This window comes from Trachypithecus francoisi, unplaced genomic scaffold, assembly GCF_009764315.1.
Source record: "Trachypithecus francoisi isolate TF-2019V2 unplaced genomic scaffold, Tfra_2.0 Lachesis_group5, whole genome shotgun sequence".
Lineage (NCBI taxonomy): Eukaryota > Metazoa > Chordata > Mammalia > Primates > Cercopithecidae > Trachypithecus > Trachypithecus francoisi.
Genome location: NW_022681470.1, coordinates 137,848,277 through 137,869,329, shown reverse-complemented (window position 1 = coordinate 137,869,329; position 21,053 = coordinate 137,848,277). Strand labels below are relative to the sequence as shown.

General features: G+C 45.0%; 2 protein-coding genes across 2 annotated transcripts in view; one reads left to right on the top strand and one right to left on the bottom strand.

Annotated features, from left to right (window-relative positions):
• LOC117074210 (zinc finger protein 878-like) overlaps window positions 1-21,053 on the top strand; it is a 79,945-nt gene that overhangs the window by 32,009 nt on the left and 26,883 nt on the right. The gene's annotated exons all lie outside the window — the stretch shown is intronic.
• LOC117074212 (zinc finger protein 69) lies at window positions 1,557-20,165 on the bottom strand. Its single transcript, XM_033195422.1, has 4 exons — window positions 19,953-20,165; window positions 4,971-5,097; window positions 4,704-4,764; window positions 1,557-4,019 (listed from the first exon to the last, which is right to left on the bottom strand). Exons 1-4 carry the CDS (start codon window positions 20,013-20,015, stop codon window positions 2,570-2,572), a joined length of 1,701 nt encoding a protein of 566 aa, XP_033051313.1. The 5' UTR covers window positions 20,016-20,165; the 3' UTR covers window positions 1,557-2,569.

Genomic DNA, 21,053 nt, shown 5'->3' with positions numbered 1-21,053 from the left:
TCTACACACTGCTTTAAATGTGTCCCAGAGATTCTGGTATGTTGTACTTTTGTTCTCATTGGTTTCAAAGAACATCTTTATTTCTGCCTTCATTTTGATATGTACCCAGTAGTCATTCAGGAGCAGGTTGTTCAGTTTCCATGTAGTTGAGTGGTTTAGAGTGAGTTTCTTAATCCTGAGTTCTAGTTTGATTGCTCTGTGGTCTTAGAGACAGTTTGTTATAATTTCTGTTCTTTTGTATTTGCTGAGGAGTGCTTTACTTCCAACTATGTGGTCAATTTTGGAATAACTGTGATGTGAGTGCTGAGAAGAATGTATATTCTGTTGATTTGGGGTGGAGAGTTCTGTTGATGTCTATTAGGTCTGCTTGGTGCAGAGCTGAGTTCAATTCCTGGATATCCTTGTTAACTTTTTCTCGTTGATCTATCTAACGTTGACAGTGGGGTGTTAAAATCTCCCATTATTACTGTGTGGGAGTCTAAGTCTCTTTGTAGGTCTCTAAGGACTTGCTTTATGAATCTGGGTGCTCCTGTATTTCGTGCATAAATATTTAGGATAGTTAGCTCTTCTTGTTGAATTGATCCCTTTACCATTATGTAATGACCTTGTCTCTTTTGATCCTTGTTGGTTTAAAGTCTGTTTTATCAGAGACTAGGATTGCAACCCCCGCTTTTTCGTTGTTGCTGTTGTTTTCCATTTGCTTGGTAGATATTTCTCCATCCCTTTATTTTGAGCCTATGTATATCTCTGCATGTGAGATGGGTCTCCTGAATGCAGCACACTGATGGATCTTGATTCTTTATCCAATTTGCATGTCTATGTGTTTTAATTGGAGCATTTAGCCCATTTACATTGAAGGCTAATATTGTTATGTGTGAATTTGATCCTGTCATTATGATGTTAGCTGGTTATTTTGCTTGTTAGTTGATGCAGTTTCTTCCTAGCATTGATGGCCTTTACATTTTTGCAGTGGCTGGTACCAGTTGTTCCTTTCCATGTTTAGTGCTTCCTTCAGGAGCTCTTGTAAGGCAGGCCTGGTGGTGACAAAATCTCTCAGCATTTGCTTGTCTGTAAAAGATTTTATTCCTCCTTCACTTATGAAGCTTAGTTTGGCTGGATATGAAATTCTGGGTTGAAAATTCTTTGCTTTAAGAATGTTGAATATTGGCCCCCACTCTCTTGTGGCTTGTAGAGTTTCTGCCGAGAGATTCGCTGTTAGTCTGATGGGCTTCCCTCTGTGGGTAACCCGACCTTTCTCTCTGGCTGCCCTTAACATTTTTTCCTTCATTTCAACTTTGGTGAATCTGACAATTATGTGTCTTGGAGTTGCTCTTCTTGAGGAGTATCTTTGTGGCGTTCTCTGTATTTCCTGAATTTGAATGTTGACCTGCCTTGCTAGGTTGGGGAAGTTCTCCTGGAAAATATCCTGAAGAGTGTTTTCCAACTTGGTTCCATCCCCATCACTTTCAGGTACACCAATCAGATGTAGATTTGGTCTTTTAACACAGTCCCATATTTCTTGGAGGCTTTGTTCTTTTTACTCTTTTTTTCTCTAAACTTCTCGCTTCATTTCATTCATTTGATCTTCACTGATACCCTTTCTTCCACTTGATCGAATTGGCCACTGAAGCTTGTGCATGTGTCACGTAGTTCTCATGCCATGGTTTGCAACTCCATCAGGTCATTTAAAGTCTTCTCTATTCTGTTTATTCTAGTTAGCCATTCATCTAATCTTTTTTCAAGGTTTTTAGCTTCTTTGCAATGGGTTCAAACATCCTCCTTTAGCTTGGAGAAGTTTGTTATTACCGATCGTCTGAAGCCTTCTTCTCTCAACTCCTCAAAGTTATTCTCCATCCAGCTTTGTTCCATTGCTGGTGAGGAGCTGCATTCCTTTGGAGGAGAAGAGGTGCTCTGATGTTTAGAATTTTCAGCTTTTCTGCTCTGGTTTCTCCCCATCTTTGTGGTTTTATCTACCTTTGGTCTTTGACAATGGTGATGTACAGATGGGTTTTGGTGTGGATGTCCTTTCTGTTAGTTTTCCTTTTAACAGTCAGGACCCTCAGCTGAGGTCTGTTGGAGTTTGCTGGAGGTCCACTCCAGACCCTGTTTGCCTGGGTATCACCAGCAGAGGTTGCAGAACAGCAAATATTGCAGAAGAGCAAATGTTGCTCCCTGATCCTTCCTCTGGAAGCTTCGTCACAAAGGGGCACCCGGCCGTATGAGGTGTCAGTCGGCCCCTACTGGGAGGTGCTTCCCAGTTAGGCTACTCGAGCTCAGGGACCCACTGGAGGAAGCAGACTGTCCATTCTCAGGTCTCAAACTCTGTGCTGGGAGGACCACTACTCTCTTTAAAGCTGTCAGACAGGGATGTTTAAGTCTGCAGAAGTTTCTGCTGCCTTTTGTTCAGCTATCCAGTGTGCGTTCTTATGTATGCTTGTGTCCTTTCAGGAATTCGAAGGTTCTTGGCAGATCTGAAGGGTATCCCACATTCCTTACATTCATAGGGTTTCTCTCTGTTGTGTCTCCTACAACACACTCAAAAGTGTGAGGCAGATCTGAAGGCTTTCCCTCATTGGTTACACTCATAGGGTTTATCTTCAGGATGAGTCCTACCATGCATTCGAAGGACTGAAGCAGCTCTGAAGGCTTTCCCACATTGCTTGCATTTATAGGGTTTCTCTCCAGTGTGAGTCCTTTCATGATATCGAAAGGAACTGGAACTACTGAAGGCTTCACCACATTGCTTGCATTCATAGAGTTTCTCACCAGTGTGAGTTTTTTCATGTCTTTGAAATGATTTGGGACAATAAAAGCCTTTCCCACATATCTTACATTTATAAGGTCTTTCTCCAGAGTGTATTCTTATGTGTGTTTGTGTCCTTTCATGACTTTGAAGGTTCTTCATAGATCTGAAGGCTTTCCCACATTCTTTACATTCATAGGGTTTCTCTCCAGTGTGAGTCCTACCATGCAATCGAAGGTGTGAGGCAGATCTGAAGGATTTCCCACATTGCTTACATTCATAGGGTTTCTCTCCAGTGTGAGTCCTTTCATGATATCGAAGGGAACTGGAATGAATGAAGGCTTTACCACATTGTGTGCATTTATAGGGTTTCTCTCCACTGTGAGTTTTTTCATGTCTTTGAAATGAATTTGCAGAACAAAAGCCTTTCCCACATATCTTACATTCATAAGGTCTTTCTCCAGAGTGCATTCTTACGTGTGTTTGAAAACTTGTAAGAGAGGATAATGCTTTCCCACACTGCTTACATTCATAGGGTTTTTTCCCAGAGTGGGTCCTTTCATGTCTACGAACATAATGGGGACAAGTGAATGCTTTCCCACATTCCTTACATTGATAAGACTTCTCTCCCATGTGAATCATTTCATGTCTACGACAGCATCTGGGACTATGAAATGCTTTCCCACATTCCTGACATTCATAAGGCTTTTCTCCAGTGTGAGTTCTTTTATGTATTTGAAGGGCAGCAGAATAACTGAAGAATTTACCACATTGTTTACATTCATATGGTTTCTCTCCAGTGTGAGTTCTTTCATGGATAAGATATAAACTGAGACAATGGAAGGCTTTCCCACAAAATTTACATTTATAAGGTCCATCCCCTTTGTGCATTACCATGTGTCTTTGAATGCTTGAATGGAAAATAAAGGTTTTTCCACATTCTTTACAAGCATAGGGTTTCTCTCCAGTGCGATCCCTTTCTTGTGTTCTAAAGGAGGGGCGATATCTGAAGGCTTTTTTAGGTTGTTGACACTTACATGGCTTCGGTCCATATTCCTGATACTCATATGCCTTATGTCCAATGTCACCTCTGATGTTCATATTAAAAGATGAGTTACCTATGCCAACTTCTCCACACACAAAGCTGTCACATGATTTTACTTCAGGAGAAGCTTTTTTCTCCTGGAAGTTCAGCCTGTCTTGTGGAACCTGGGTAAAAGTTTCTTCACAATGACTGTCTTCTTTAATTTCATTGACTTTGTCTTCTATGAGACTCCTGTCAAAAGTGAGAAGCACATTACGAAGGGTTTGTTTATAAGTAATTTTATATTCATCAACAAGTACTGCACTTGCATTTTTAACACTGTCCATCAAAGTGTAGGCTTTCGGCCCTGGCTGAATTGTTTGAAGGTGACTGGACAACATATTCTACAAGGTGTCCCAGCCATAAGTATTATTTTAAAAAATGTTTATATGGGACTTCTTAATACTCTTCCCAAGTAAACTATTTTACAAATACTAAATACTCTGTGTCATTTTTCTTTTGTTTCAGGGTCTAGTCCTGTTGCCCACGCTGGAGTGCAGTGATATCATCATAGCTTACTGCAGCCTTAACTGGCTCAAGTGAACCTCCTGCCTCAGTCTCCTGAGTAGCTGGGACTACAGACCACAATGCCCAGCTCATTTTTTGCTGTTGTTGACTTGTGGTCTTGTTATCCTGCCCAGGCTGTTCTTGAACTGCTGGCCTCAATCTATCCTCCTATCTCCACTTCTCAAAGGACTAGGATTACAGGATTGAGTCCACAGCCTAGGCCACATTTACATATATGTTTTTTGATCACATATTCTAAAAATAAATGAATTTGATCCTGGACTTAAGTTCTTTTACTTATTTTTAATATATTGTCATATTCTAAGATTGTCTAGAGAGACACTGCTTTGTCTTATAAGTACAAATTACCTGAAGTTTCTCCTGGGGTTTTGGTACTCATATTCAATGTTCTGGTCTTTCCAACTTTTTCCTAAAATACAGACACACAAAAATAGTCCTGAGGCATTATAAAATTGTGAAAAAATTATTAGATTCTATGCCCATGATTTACTGTAGCCATACCTCATTTATTCATCAAAGTATTTCCTGTGTATGTTCTAAATCACTCAACAGCATTGATAAGCTAGAAACCCTGGTTCACTAATGGAATGAGGGAAGGAATATTGTCATCCTTACCTATAGAGGTCAGGTTCCTGAAAGTTTCCAGCATCACTTCCCTGTAGAGATTCCTCTGGGAAATATCCAGCAAAGCCCACTCCTCCTGGGTGAAGTTCACAGCCACATCCTCAAAGGCCACTGGGTCCTGAAACATCTCACATGTGTAGAAGAGGATGGGTGAGAGTGACAGCACTGGGGGCCTAGACTCTATTCTCAAGAAGTTCTCAGGATGCTGTGGACTCCAAACATTTATTCCCTGCTTTGCTCATCAGATCCCTTTCTCCCTGTGTATACTTACCTTCTTCCATAAAGCAACTTTTTTTTTTTTTTTTGGAGACAGATTTTTCACTCTTGTTGCCAAGGCTGCAGTGCAACGTCGTGATGCTGGCTCACTGCTGGGGTACAAGCACTTCTTATTCCTCAGCCTCCTGAGTAGCTAAGATTACAGGCATGTGCCACCATACCCAGCTAAGTTTGTATTTTTACTAGAGACAGGGTTTCTCAATGTTGGTCAGGCTGCCGACCTCAGGTGATCTGCCTGCCTCAGCCTCCCAAAGTGCTGGGATTATAGGCGTGAGCCACCATGCCCGGCCAGCAATTGTTTTTTTTCAAGACAGCGTCTCGTTCTGTTACCCAGGCTGGAGTGTAGTGGCACCATATTGGCTCACTACAACGTCTTACTCCTGGGTTCATGCGATTCTCATGCCTCAGCCTCCTGAGTAGTTGAGACCACAGGCATGTGCCACCACACCTGGCTAGTTCAAAAAGTAATTGTGATGCTAGAACTGAACAAGGGGTAAAGCCACAGCTGAATAGGAAAATGTGTGTATTCACTGAACTCAGGGAGAAAAGTGAGCTGCCTGGGCTGTCCCTAATGTCTCTTTGGACTGTGGGTCTGTAGCACCTGTCATAATAGAGTCCTATGAATTAATATGCAGAAAAAAGTTAACGTTAGCAGTCCTGAGGCTGTGTTTCCTTGAAAATGTCTGTTCCCAAAGTCTAATCTTTGATGACATTGTTAGAGAAGGCAGATAGCTAGCAATGAGCACAAGGGGGAGCCCCTGGGAAATCTCACACCCCCAGGGACCACCCCAAACAGGCATGCTAGATATAAGCAGAGAGGAGGAGAAATACCTAAGTAGAAAGAAACATCCATTATGATGCCCAGGATTCACTCACTTCACAGTTATCCTGTCAGAATGTAGCTAGATAGATGCTGACAGGGCAAAGGGGACATTCCTAAAAAAAAACCTGGCACTGTATGTACACAAGAGGGCAAACAAGAAACTCCTAAGAGATACCCAGGTGTAAGAAGCACAGATTTACCCACTATACGACCTTCCTGAGGTGGCAGTAATGAGCAATGCAGCCAATAACCTATCCATTGACAGCTGAATGGGAAAACAAAATGTGGTAAGCATATACATAAAATGCGATATTATTTACTATTATAAAATGACATCTTAGCCGGGCATGGTGGCTCATGCCTGTAATCCCAGCACTTTGGAAGGCCGAGGTGGGCGGGTCACCTGAAGGTCTGAGGTTGAGATCAGCCTCACCAGCATGGAGAAACCCCATCTCTACGAAAAATACAAAATTACCCAGGCGTGTTGGCATGTGCCTGTAATCCCAGCTACTCGGGAGGCTGAGGCAGGAGAATTGCTTGAACCCAGGAGGCAGGTGAGCCAACATTGTGCCACTGCACTCCAGCCTGGGCAACAAGAGTGAAACTCCGACTCAAAAACAAAAAGAAAAGAAAATGAAATCGTGGCCCGTACTACAACATGCATGAAACCTCTGGATAATTTTGAAAAAAGCAAAATACAATAGAATTCATCTTAGAGAACTTAAGTAGATTTGTCAAACCATCTCAACTGTACCTGTAAAATTTCTTTAGCTGATAAGTTTTACATTCTTTTAAGATAAGTAATGATAATAAATCATGGTAGCAGCCAGGCATGGTGGCTCATGCCTATAATCCCAGCACTTTGGAAGATTGAGGCGGGCAGATCACTTGAGGCCAGCAGTTTGAGACTAGCCTGACCAACGTGGTGGAACTCCATCTCTAAAAAAATACAAAAATTAGCCAGGCGTGGTGGCATGTGTCTATAGTCCCAGTTACTTGAGAGGCCAGTGTGGGAGAATCATTTGGACCTAGGAGGCGGAGGTTGCAGTGAGCCGAGATCACGCCACTGCACTCCCACCAGGGCGACACAGTGAGACTCTGTCTTAAAACCAACAAACAAAACACCATAAGAATGTCCTAACAGAGGCAGAAAAGGCATCTGACAAGCCTTAACCAATTTATGCCTAGTGTTGCATTTTTGGAAAGCTAAGGATGTGGGAGTTATTTATATCCTGCTGCTTAAGGTCATGGCCAAAGTCTGATTTTTCGCACGTCTGCAATTCAAAAAAGTGCAACCTCCAGCATAAATAGGTTAATATCTCCTCACGATTTAAAATGCTCAACAAATTAAATATACGAGAAGATCCCATAAGATGACAAGACAGGCACTAGAAACAGAAAAATCTACCATAAAGACAAGTATTAAAAATGCAAACCCAGAAGCCAAGGCGGACAGATCAATTGAGCCCCGCAGTTCCAGACCAGCCTGGGCAACATAAGGAGACCCCGTCTCCATAATAAAGTAAAACATTAGGCATGGTGGCACAAAACAAATGGTATTGAAACACCTGAATTAGCAAATGCAAAGAAATGAATTAGACACAGAACTGTACCTTTGACAAAACTACTTCCTATTGAATCGTTTACTCAAATGGAAAATGCAAACCTCACAACTTCTAGAACATAACGCTTGTGAAAACCAAGACAACCTTGGATTTGCCAATAAGGTTTCACACACAACACAAAAAGCATGATATGTGAATGAGAAAATCGATAAATTGGACTTCATTCAAAACAAAAATGTTTTGGAAAAGACTGTTAACAGAATAAAAAGACAGGTGGCAGACTGGGACAAAATATTTGCAGAACACCTATCTGATCAAGAACTGGTACCCAAAAGGTATGAAGAACTCCTAAAATTCAGTAAGAAAAAAAAACAACCAATCAAAAAAAAGGCAAAAGGTCAGGGGTGGTGGCTCACACCTGTAATCGCAGCACTTTGGGAGGCAGAGATGGATGGATCACCGAGGTCAGGAGTTTGAAACCAACCTGACTAACATGGTGAAACCCTGTCTCTAGTAAAAATACAAAAATTAGCCGGGGGCGGGGTGCAGTGGCCTGTAATCCCAGCACTTAGGGAGGCCGAGATGGGTGGATCACAAGGTCTGGAGATCGAGACCATCCTGGCTAACACAATGAAACCCCGTCTCTACTAAAAATACAAAAAAAATTAGCTGGGTATAGTGGTGGGCACCTGTAGTCCCAGCTACTCAGGAGGCTGAAGCAGGAGACTGGAGTGAACTCGGGAGGCAGAGCTTGCAGTGAGCTGAGATCACACCACAGCCCTCCAGCCTGGGTGAGAGAGCCAGACTCCGTCTCCAAAAAAAAAAAAAATTAGCTGGGCCCGTGGTGTGAGCCTGTAATCCCAGCTACTCAGGATGCTGAGGCAGGAGAATCGCTGGGGCGTGGGAGACAGGTTGCAGTGAGCTGAGATCGCGCCGCTGTCCTCCAGCCTGGGTGAAAGAGCCAGACTCAGTCTCAAAAAAACAGCTCAATCTTTCCAAATATATCTCCCCCTAAAGAATGTAATTATGGCAAACAAACATATGACAGGATGCTCTACATTACATGCTATTAAGAGCAAATGAAAACAGGCTGGGCACAGTGCCTCACGCCTGTAATCCAGCCCTTTGGGAAGCTGAGGCAGCTGGATCACCTGAGGTCAGAAGTTTGAGACCAGCCTGGCCAACATGGTGAAACCGTCTCCACTAATACAAACAGCGGCCATGCGTGGCAGCGAACACCTGTAATCGCAGCTACTCAGGAGTCTGAGTCAGGAGAATCACTTAAACCCGGGAGGCAGAGGCTGCAGCGACATTGTACACTGGTCTGGGTAACATGAATGAAACTCCGTCTCCAAAAGAATAAAAAAATAAAAAAGAACGGAAAGAAACAGGGAAGCAGCAGCAAATACCTGGTGGAGTAGCTAAAATCCAAACACTGACACTTCCTAATGCCAATGACAGTGAACTCTCCTTCACTATGGATGTGAATGGAAACTTCTACAGCCAGTTTGGAAGACAGTCTGCGGAGCTCTGAAGAAAATAAGCGTGGTCTTACTGATTCAGTAGTCTCATTCCTACATATTGACCTAAATGAACTGAAAACTGATGTCCACACAAAAGTCCTCCCACAAACGCTTTTAGCAGCTACTCATAACTGCCAAAAACTAGACTCAAACAAGGTGAGTCTTTAAAAAAATAATAATAATAATAGACAAGGTCTCACACTGTATCTACCAGGCTGGTCTCTAACTCCGGGCCTCAAGCAATCTTCTCACCTCAGTCTCCCACGTGCTGGGAACTCAGGGATGAGGCATCACACCAGGCTCAAGATGAATCTTTCAACAGGTGAATAAAGAAACAAACCATGGTAACATCTGTACAATAGAATGTTACTCAGTGATGAAAGAAAACGGGTGGCTCCTGCTTGTAATCCCAGCACTTTGGGAGGCTGAGGCGGGTGGATCACCTGAGGCCAGGAGTTCAAGACCAGCCTGGCCAACATGGTGAAACCCTCTCTCTACTAAAAATACAAAAACTAGTCGAGTGTGGTGGTGTGCACCTGTATTTCCAGCTACTCAGGAGGCTGAGGCAGAAGAATTGCTAGAACCCAGGAGGCAGAGGTTGCAGTGAGCCAAGATCAAGCCACTGCACTCCAGCCTGGTCAACAAAGCGAGATTCTGTCTCCAAAAAAAAAAAAAAAAAAAAAAAGAAGGGGAACTATGAGCCTGGAAGAAAAATGTGGGAACTCTGTGGATTTATCTGCTCAGTGTTTTGGGGAAACAACCACTGTCCTAAATAATAAAATCCATTAAATAAAGTGAATTAACTATCATTCCATATAAGGTTCATAACTGAGTTAAAATAAAATCTGATATAAAAGATCACATATTGGTTGTCATTTGCATAAAAAACATGCAAAAATAAAACATACTGATGAGGATGCGTACCCAGGTTGTGAAAGTGTAAGGAAAAGTAAGGCAATTATCTTATCATTCCCAATACTGGCTCCATCATTATTTGAATTCATTGTGCAATTTTCATGTATTTTGTGCATATGTAATATTTTAGTAAGTTTCTAGAATGCACACTATACAGAAATAAATCTCAGTGAATTTTAATTATCAGCAACAATCTGCTGAATGTAATTTTTAAAAGACAGCATACTCTATTGAAACTAATTTTTTTTTTCTTTTTCTTTTTTTTTTTTTTTTTGAGACGGAGTCTCTCTCCGTCGCCCAGGCCGGAGTGCAGTGGCGCCATCTCGGCTGACTGCAAGCTCCGCCTCCTGGGTTCACGCCATTCTCCTGCCTCAGCCTCCTGATTAGCTGGGACTATAGGCGCCCACCACCACGCTAGGCTAATTTTTCATATTTTTAGTAGAGACAGGGTATCACCATGTTAGCCAGGATGGTCTTGATCTCCTGACCTTGTGATCCACCCGCCTCGGCCTCCCCGAGTGCTGGGATCAGAGATGTGAGTCACCGCACCCAGCCCTTTTCTTTTTTTTTTTTTTTTTTGAAACAGAGTCTCATTCTGCTTCCCAGGCTGGAGTGTAGTGGTGCAATCATAGCTCACTGCAACCTGGAACTCTCAGACTCAACAGATCCTTCTACCTCAGCCTCCTGAGTAGCTGGGACTGCAGGCACACATCACAATGATGAGGTAATTTTTTGTACAGGCAAAGTTTGTCACGTTGCTGAGGCTGGAATGATCTTTTATTTTATTTCATGTTTTTATTTTTGAGATGGAGTTTAACTCTTGTTGCCCAGGCTGGAATGCAATGGTGCAATCATAGCTCACTGCAACCTTGGCCTCCCGGGTTCAAGTGATTCTCTTGCCTCAGCCTCCTGACTAGCTGGGATTACAGGCATGCGCCACCAGGCCTGGCTAATTTTGCATTTTTAGTAGAGACAGGGTTTCTCCATGTTCATCAGGCTGATCTCCAACTCCTGACCTCAGGTGATCCGCCCACCTCTGCTTCCCAAATATTGGGATTACAGGCATGAGCCATCATGCCCAGCCACTAATTTCTATTAAAACTAATTTTCTTGAAGTCCAAAAAAGTCTCAGGAAGGATATAAAATGATTCTTACATAAAAAGTCTACACTGAAAAACATCAATATAAAATGAAATAAATGGAAAAATGTCATGTGTCCTTAAAAGGAGATTAATAGCACTATGATGTAACCTTTCTGAAATATGACTACAGTTATATTTTATTCCATGAAATGTACAAGGCAGTTTGTTTTGTTCACTAAAATTAAGAAAAAACTACTTCTAAAAACTGAAATACAAGACAATGACTAAGAATAACCAAGATGCTCTACAGAATATGGTTGGGGGTGTTATGGCGTGAATATTTGCATCCCTCCAAAAAAATCACACATTAAGAACCTACCCTCCAATATAGTATTAGAAGTTGACATCTCTGAAAAGTCATTAGGATTAGATGACAGCATAAGAGTTGATCCTTTCTGAATGAGATTTGTGCTCTTTTTTTTTTTTTAATAAATTAGTCTGACTCTATTTATTTATTTATTTATTTATTTATTTTTATTTTTTGAGACGGAGTCTCGCTCGGAGTCTCGCTCTGTCGCCCAGGCCGGGGTGCAGTGGCCGGATCTCAGCTCACTGCAAGCTCCGCCTCCCGGGTTTGCGCCATTCTCCTGCCTCAGCCTCCCTAATAGCTGGGACTACAGGCGCCTGCCACCTCGCCCGGCTAGTTTTTTGTATTTTTTAGGAGAGACAGGGTTTCACCGTGTTAGCCAGGATGGTCGCGATCTCCTGACCTCGTGATCCGCCCGTCTCGGCCTCCCAAAGTGCTGGGATTACAGGCTTGAGCCACCGCGCCCGGCCAACTCACATATATTTCTTACACAACTGCATTCCGGTGACCACCTCCCTGTGGGACAGCTAGATATAACCAATTTGAATTGTCTTACTAACCCTTACATCCCACATGGATGGCACAGACCAGCTTTTAATCACAGTGCGACTTCACAGAACTAGTGCCTGCTTGCTCTAAATCCACCAGAAACAACTCCCCGAGAGACACCTCCTTGGTCAATTCCCTCAACCCTGAGAAAAGCTCTGGCCCACAGGTCCCTGTCTGTCCTGCTCCCTACCTGCTGGTTGAATGTGCATCCTGGATGTTCCCCCTACTCTGTGTTGCTCTGCAGGTGTGCTGCCCTCATCTCCTGGGATTGTGAGCAGTGCACTGTGATGTCATGGGCTTTGTTGAGTTGCCTCTTCTGTGTCTCACTGACCTACGCAATCATTCTTGGATTTGGCCCTAGTGAAAAATGTAATGTAAAGTTAATTTGAAACACTCAAGCTGCAATGTATGAACAATTCTTTACAAGGGACAAGCCCACAGAGGGGCAGTGCTGGCTGGAACACAGTGATGTCTGACTCATGTGCCAGCACAGGTCACCCCATCACATGAGACATCTCTCCACCCCCATCCTCCTCACCGAAGCGCTCAGTGACTACTTTCCACCAACACCGCACTATACCCCGCTGTGTACCCCCTTCCATATTCTGATTTGCAGGCTACTGGTCCGCCCTGCTGGGGTGGGCTTTCCTTGTCTTTTGGGGTTTTGTCTCCCTTCACAGTTGACACAATCCAGAGGACAGGAATCATCTCTCCTTTCCCTCAATAGCACCACCCAACTGGCTGACCAGCTGCGTGTCTCCAACTTATGAAAACTGGGGTTGGGAAGGAAAAGCTGAGCATCTCCAGGGGTTGGCTATCTAGATGCAGAGTATACCAGGAGTCTCCCTGCACCAGAAGGCATTCAGCTGTTCTCTTGGGAGTCCCCATTCTCCTACCTCACTCTGTCCCCGGGGAGGAGTGACCCAGGGGCTGATACTCACGAGGCCCTCCAAAGACAGGGAAGCTGTGGGCATATTAGGTCACCCCAATTCTGCCACCCAGGACCAAGAAAACATAGGAGAGTGCACTGAAGACACAATACCCTTTGAAGTTTCCAAAGGGGAGCCTCAACCAAAAGACAATCTGATAAGATCTCTGTTTTTAGGCGGGCGCGGTATCTCAAACCTGTAATCCCAGCACTTTGGGAGGCCGACGCGGGTGAATCACAAGGTCAGGAGATCGAGACCATCCTGGCAAATATGGTGAAACCTTGTCTCTACTAAAGATACGGAAAAAAAAATAATTAGCTGGGCGTGGTGGCGGTCACCTGTAGTCCCAGCTACTCGGGAGGCTGAGGCAGGAGAATGGTGTGAACCCGGGAGGCAGAGCTTGCAGTGAGCCGAGACTGCACCACTGCACTCCAGCCTGGGTGACTGAGCAAGACTCTGTCTCAAAAAAAAAAAAAAAAGACCTCTGTTTTTAGGACAGATGAAAGGAGGAGAAGCATACACATTTTGACATGGGAGTGTCTGGTGGTGATTCTCTGAACATTTCACATGAGAGGAAAGGAGAAGTGCTCAATGACTGTTTCCCACCAACACTGCATTGTGTCCCCTCTGTACCCCCATGTATATCTTATTTGCAGGCTATTGCTGCACTATGTTGGGGTGGCTTTTCCTTGTCTTTTGGGATATTTCTCCCTTCACAGTTGAGACAATCCAGAGGACAGGAATCATTTCTCTTTTTCCTCAATAGCAACATCCACCTGGCTGACCATCTATGTGTCTCCAATGAATGGAAACTGGAGTTGGGAGAGAGAAGCTGAGCACCCCAATAACTGGTGATTTAGATGAACAGTATACCAGGCATCTCCTCCACCATTAGTCATTCAGGGGCTCCCTCGGGAGGCCCCACTCCTCTAGGCACTGACACCCATGAGATGCTCCAGGAGACAGGGCAGTCGTGGGGATCTTGAGTCAGCCCCAGGCAGTTCCAAAACTCAAAACCAGGAAAAGACAGGAGAGCGTACGGAAGACACATCACCCTGTAAAGTTTCCAGATAGGAACCTCATCCCAAAGACATCCTGATAAGGTGTCTGTGTCTAGGAAAGATAAGAGGAGAGGCAGAAAGGTTTTTCAGGAAAATGTCTAGTGGTTATTCTCTGCTTTCCTCTCATGTGAAATGTTCAGAAACAGATTTCACTGCAAGCCCTTGAAGAGTTAGGCTGTGGTATGAGGGTGGAAGATTTGAGGCCCTGCATCCCATATCTTTGGAAAATGCCAGGGGAAACCAGTTTCCCTGGGGATTGTGAAAAAATTTAAATAAAAAACAATGAGACCGAACTGTATGCAATGTCTGAAGCTCCTACTTAAAGATCCTGAAATTAAATTTAAATGCAACCCTTCAAAATTACTAATTTATAGGGAAATGAAATTTATGTTTCATCAGGCAGAATCCACCAATTAATCTCTGATTACATAACTAGAAATTTTCTACCTAAGTCAGGGCAGGCAAGCTGGCTTCTACCTGTAATCCCACCACTTTAGGAGGCCAAGGTGGGCAGACCACTTGAGGACAAGAGTTCGAGACCAGCCTGGCCAACATGGTAAAACCCCGTGTTTACTAAAAATACAAAAATTAGCCGAGTGTGGTGGCACATGCATGTAATCCCAGCCACTTGGGAGGCTGAAGCAGGAGAATTACTTGAACCCAGGAGGCAAAGGCTGCAGTGAACTGAGATCGTGCCACTGCACTCCACCCTGGGCCACAGAGTGAGACCCTATCTCAAAACAAACAAACAAACAAACAAAAACAACAAAGTAATTCAAATATTTAAGCTGGTGGATCTCTATCTTGAAGCAATGTGATCATGGGGTTCAGTCACATGACACACAGCTTTCACATAGCCAGCTGGAACTCTCCTTTCCCTGATTACAGATTCACCTTCTTTCTTACCTATAGTGTTTTGTAAAATGTTCTAAATGACTGAAAGGAAACAGGAAAGACGCTTTCCCTCTTCACTTTGTATTTTTTAATTTAATATGATTTTTCACAATTGAGATAGGGTCTCACTATGTTGCCCAGGCTGGTCTTGAACTCCTGAGATCAAGCCATCCACCTGCCTCGGCCGCCCAAAGTGCTGGGGTTCCGGGTGTGAGCCATCCTGCCAGGCCCCTCTTCACTACTGATCTCTGTAGTAAACTAACTTCCCTCTTTACTTCCTCACACAAAGACTTCATGCCTATCACATTGTCTTCAGCTGGAATGTTAAATTCACTCTTTTAAATTGAAAAGGAAATAAAAACCAGCTAGAAAGAAAAGAATACAAGCTCTGGGGGAAAAAAGCAAACCCTAAAGAATTAAGTTGTTAGCCGGGTGCAGTGGTTGGTATCTGTAATCCCAGCACTTTTGGAGGCCAAGGAAGCAGGACTGTTTGAGTCCAGGAGCCAGAGACCGGCCTAGGCTACATATCGAGACACCACCTCTGTTAAAAAAAAAAAAAAAAAAAAATCAGCCAGGTGTGCTGGTGGGCAACTGCAGTCTCAGCTACTTGGGAGGCGGAGGTGCTTGAGCCGGGGAGGTCAAGGCTGCAGCAAGCCATGATCACACCACTGCTCCAGCCTGGGCCACAGAACAAGACATTAGCTCACAGAAAAAAATAAAATTAAACTATTGTACCTCATACATCAGCCTTGTATGGAAAATGCAATCCTATTATATTTATTTGCAATTTCCCTATATAAGTGTCAGGGAAGCAGGGGCCTAGGGGAGCCAGAGTAACACCAATTTAAGTTCAGCTCCATCTTGAGACTAACAAGAAACACTCCTTGCCAGTCACAATCCATGATCATCAAATGTTTCCCACGAAGGAAACAGCCTGAAGATGCCTGCAAGTATCCTTACACTCCCACAACAACAGAATGTCCCGATGTCCCAATACCCGTAACAACATGTGCTTTCAAGATAATTACAGTTGGCCGGGCGCGGTGGCTCAAGCCTGTAATCCCAGCACTTTGGGAGGCCGAGACGGGCGGATCACGAGGTCAGGAGATCGAGACCATCCTGGCTAATACGGTGAAACCCTGTCTCTACTTAAAAATACAAAAAACTAGCCGGGCGACGAGGCGGGCGCCTGTAGTCCCAGCTACTCGGGAGGCTGAGGCAGGAGAATGGCGTAGACCCGGGAGGCGGAGCTTGCAGTGAGCTGAGATCCAGCCACTGCACTCCAGCCTGGGTGGCAGAGCAAGACTCCGTCTCAAAAAAAAAAAAAAAAAAAGATAATTACAGTTATGTTTTAATGCACTTAGGTGCTAAAATGTAAAGGGTAGTTTTCTTTAAATCAACAGAGTAATAAATTTTGTGACGCTGTCAGCCCACATGCAGGTAGGCACAGGTTAGTTTAGTCTTCACATAGACAAGACTCCCACATAAGAAAAACTTAGTACATTCCTCTACTTGCTTTATAAAGATGCTGTATGCTATAAGAGAATCACTCTTTCTTTTCCTTCCTTCCTTTTCTTTTCTTTTTCTTTCTTCCTTCCTCCCTCCCTCCCTTCCTTGCCTTTCCTTTTTTTTTTTTTTTTAATAGAGACAGGGTCTCGCTGTGTTGGCCAGCTGGGTCTTGAACTCTTGCCTCCCCAGTACATGGGACTACAGGTGCAGGCCACCACACCCAGCTAATTTTGTTATTTTTGGAAAAGACGGGGTTTTCCTATGTTGCCCAGGCAACATGCTCTCGAACTGCTGACCAGAAGTGATCCTCCCGCCTCGGCCTCCCAATGTGATTGGAAAACAGATCTAAGTCATCATGCTAGCCCAGAGTAAGCTTTCAACAAACTCTCTTCTCACTGCACTTTGTGACTCATCTTGCATTCCTTCCTGTGTGAGATCCAAGAACTCTCTTGGGGTCTGATCACGACCTCTTTTCCTGGTGATATAAGCAAGAACTTAACTTCCAATTTTAGAATACTGAGTCCACTTCTCTGGAGTCTATTTTTTCCTGAATGGGCCATTGCTATCTTCCACTTGAATAAACTCTTCAAACTGAAATCTGAACCTTTCAATTATTTTGGGTTGACAAGTCCAAATAAGGCAACTGCATCTCTGCCACCAATCAAGCATTTATCTGGTTTGTCTCCTCATGTACCTAATAAAAGCTAGCCTTCAATCTGTAAACTAAAAATAAAAACATACCTTCTGGTCTGGTGAGGTGGCTCACACCTGTAATCTCAGCACTTTGGGAGGCCGAGGCGGGTGAGTCACTTGAGGTCAGGAGTTCGAGAACAGCCTGGCCGACATGGTGAAACCCCATCTCTACTAAAAGCACAAAAATTAGGCGGGCCTGGTGGTGCATGTGAGGAAAAGAAAGAGAGATCAGATTGTTACTGTGTCTATGTAGAAAAGGAAGACATAAGAAACGCCATTTTGGTATGTACTAAGAAAAATTGTTCTTCTTTGAAACGCTGTTAATCTGTAACTTTAGTCCCAACCCTGTGCTCACAGAAACCTGTGCTGTATTGAATCAAGGTTTAATGGATTTAGGGCTGTGCAGGATGTGCCTTGTTAACAATATGTTTGTAGGCAGTATGCCTAGTAAGTCATCACCATTCTCCATTCTCTATTAACCAGCGGCACAATGCACTGTGGAAAGCCGCAGGGACCTCTGCCCAAACAAGCCTGGGTATTGTCCAAGGTTTCCCCCAACTGACAGCCTGAGATATGGCCTCGTGGGAAAGACCTTATATCCCCCAGCCCGACACCTGTGAAGGGTCTGTGCTGAGAAGGAGTAGTCAAAGATGGAGGCCTCTTTGAAGTTGAGATAAGAGGAAGGCTTCTGTCTCCTGCTGGTTCCTGGGAATGGAATGTGTCTGTGTAAAGCCCACCATTCATTCTATTCTGAGAGAGGAGAAAACCCGCCCTGTGGGAGGCGAGATATGCTGGCAGCAACACTGCTCTGTTACTCTTTGCTACACTGAGATGTTTGTGTAAAGTGAAACAGAAATCTGGCCTACCTGCACATCCAGGCACAGTACCTTTCCTTGAACTTACTCATGATACAGGTTCCTTTGCTCACATGTTTCCCTGCTGACCTTCTCCCCACCATCACCCTGTGGCCTGCCACACTCCCCTCGCCGAGATAGTAAAAATAATGATCAATAAATACGGAGGGAACTCAGAGACCAGCACGGTGTAGGTCCTCGCATGTTGAGCACTAGTCTCCTGGGCCACTGTTCTTTCTCTATACTTTGTCTCTGTGTCTTATTTCTTTTCTCAGTCTTTCATCTCCACCGATGAGAAATACCCCCAGGTGTGGAGGGGCAGGCCCCCTTCAGGTGCGCGCCTGTAATCCCAGCTACTCGGAAGGCTGAGGCTGGAGAATCGCTTGAATTCGGAAGGTGGAGCTTGCAGTGCGCCGAGATCGAGCCATTGCACTCCAGCCTGAGTGACAGAAGGAGACTGTTTCAAACAAAAACAAAAACAAAGTACCTTCCCAGGTAAGGGAAGTGACCGGCTCTTGGCCAAGAGGACCCCCAAAAAACCCTGAAAATTGAGTTCCTCTGTATGACAGGATGGGAGGTGAGACAGGCTTCCTTACACCCTCTCCCTTTAGGAGTTTAGATGCAGCAACTGACGCACATTAATGTAAAAACAGACATCATCAGACTGGAAAAAAAAGACTCCTGTGGCAATAAGATACCAAATTACAAACAAGACCTAAGGCCACGCAAGGTAAGGGTAAGTCACACCTTAGAATTCATAAAATCTAGAGAAACAGGTCTGTTTTTTGGCTGGGATGGAATCAAGTGGCAGATAACAGACCCCCTTCCTTCAGCATTCCTTCCTACCTCCTCCAAACTTTAGACAAAGCTTCACACTCTTAACCAGCTGCCACCTACAGAATCCCCCAACCACCTGTGCCTTCTAATCCCCCTTCCACAGGTCCCACCTTTCTGTTTTTTGTTTCTGTTTTTTTTTTAGACAGTCTCACTCTGTCGCCAAGGCTGGAGTGCAGTGGCACTGTGTGGGCTCACTGCAACCTCCCTCTCCTGGGTTCAAGCAATTCTCCTGCCTCAGCCTCCCGAGTAGCTGGGATTACAGGCGTCCACCACCATGCCCGGCTAGTTTCTTTTTTATATTTTTAGTAGAGACGGGGTTTCATCATGTTGACCAGGCTGGTCTTGAACTCCTGACCTCAGGTGATCCACCTGCCTCGGCCCGCAAGGTGCTGGGATTACAGGCGTGAGCCACCGCGCCCGGCCAGGTCCCTTTCTGCCAAAGGAACTTACACCTTCCAGTAACTAATTCATTATTTTCCCTGCAATTCCTGTCCCTCTAAAATGAATAAAACCAAACTGTCTTGAGCCGCCTCGGGACCACTCACTCCAGGCTTCTCGGGGCTGTTTTTCCCTCGGCTAAGGTCTCTCCTATTCGGCTCCGAACAAACTTCTTTATTTTACATAGTTTGGCTTTTTCCTTTGACAAACTACAAGCCAGGACTGGGTGTTTCTCATTCGTGAATCTCTGTTTGCTCAAATGAACTCTTTGTTAACCTTCCTTAGTTTAGTTTTTAACAAGAGAAAAAGTGGACACTGGGGCCCCACAGACCGCTGCTCCTCCTAGGCACGAACCCCACACCCGAGTCGGGATCCCCCCCATGACCCTCCCGCGGCTTCCGCACAATCTGGGTAGACGCGTGGCTTCGGGCGCTGGAACCGCAGTCGCCGCGCAGGGACAGGACAGGACGCCTGGTGTCCCGGCTGTCGGCCCAGCCACACCCAGCAGCCGAGGGGACCAAGGGCCGAGCGGCTCCAGGAGGACTTGGTCCCAGATCCCGAAGTCGCCCGCAGGAAGGCCGGGGTCTCGCCACAATCGGTTCCCGTCGGTCCAGGCAGCCCCTCCCCCGTCTCACGACACCCAGCCTCACACACGCACCATTTCCTGGCTTTCAGATGTCCCGGGGTCCTCTCTACACCTCCTGTGACTACAGCAGGGCATAGCGCAGGTGATAGAGCGACAAAATCCTGGGTAGAGGCACCAGGTCCCTCTCCGGGCTGGAAAGACCGGATCCGAACCGCGGCCCGCTCAGCCACAAAGGTGAAGGCAGGAATGCGACCCCCTCCTTGTCTGGATGAACAGTGGGCAGGGCCACGCCCCAGTGCCTCTGATTGGATGGAATGCTAGACCCTGCCCCCCATGTATGAGTGACAGCGGAAGCCCTGGGTATCAGGCCCTGCAGAGCCAGACTCGCGGATTTTAACCACTGCTTTCCTAAGGGTGAGCTCCTTCCTGCACTCTGGTTATTGGATATTTGCATTTCAGCCAAACTTGCTATTGATAGAGGAGAACGCTAGCGTCCTCCTCACTCAACGGACTGTCCCTCTCCTTCGTTCTGCACGGGGTCACAGGAGTGTGCAGGGAATTTCAGACTCCGTGTCCACAGGAGCCATCTCCTGCCCCAGAGCAGCAGTGGAACGGAGACCAGGCCAGGCACGCCTGCACCAGGAGGAGAGGCATATGTCCTCAAGCGGGCCGCAACTGGGGATGAGACATGGCCAAGACTTGCTCACTTACCCCATCCCTTCCTCCCAGTGTGAAAATGCTCCCTTCTTCCAGATCTTCATTTTCACCAGCAGCAAACTCTTTCCTGGGGTTAATTTAAGCTTTTGACCTAAATAAACTGTCAACTTTATCCAAGTGACGCCCCCCAAACAATTCTGTCTCTAACCTGATCTTCACACATTTTCTTTATATATATGAAGATCTCTGTTGGATATAAAATGCTTTAGGAATAAATTCTTGGTCCTGCGAAGTAAAACTAACACTTAGGGAAAAGTTTAATTTGTTTAGCAAGGCAATTTACTTCTGCAGAAGGGTGCCACTTGTGTCAATCAAGGTCACCAGAGCACAGAGAACAACGGTCACCAGGGGTTTTTATGTCCTTAATGCAGTCCCTATCTCTGTGTCACTCCTTCATGGCCTGGGGTTGGATCACACAATCTGAGCTGACCCGATTGGCTACTTGTACCTATTTTT

Bases quoted from the DNA above. Each gene is read 5' to 3' on its own strand.
- LOC117074212 (XM_033195422.1), bottom strand. From the start codon at position 20,015: ATGCCCTGCTGTAGTCACAGGAGGTGTAGAGAGGACCCCGGGACATCT. The intron at 5,098-19,952 runs GTGCGTGTGTGA...GAGATGTTTCAG, and splicing joins CATCTGAAAGCCAGGAAATG to GACCCAGTGGCCTTTGAGGA. The intron at 4,020-4,703 runs GTAATTTGTACT...CACTTTTGACAG, and splicing joins AACCCCAGGAGAAACTTCAG to GAGTCTCATAGAAGACAAAG.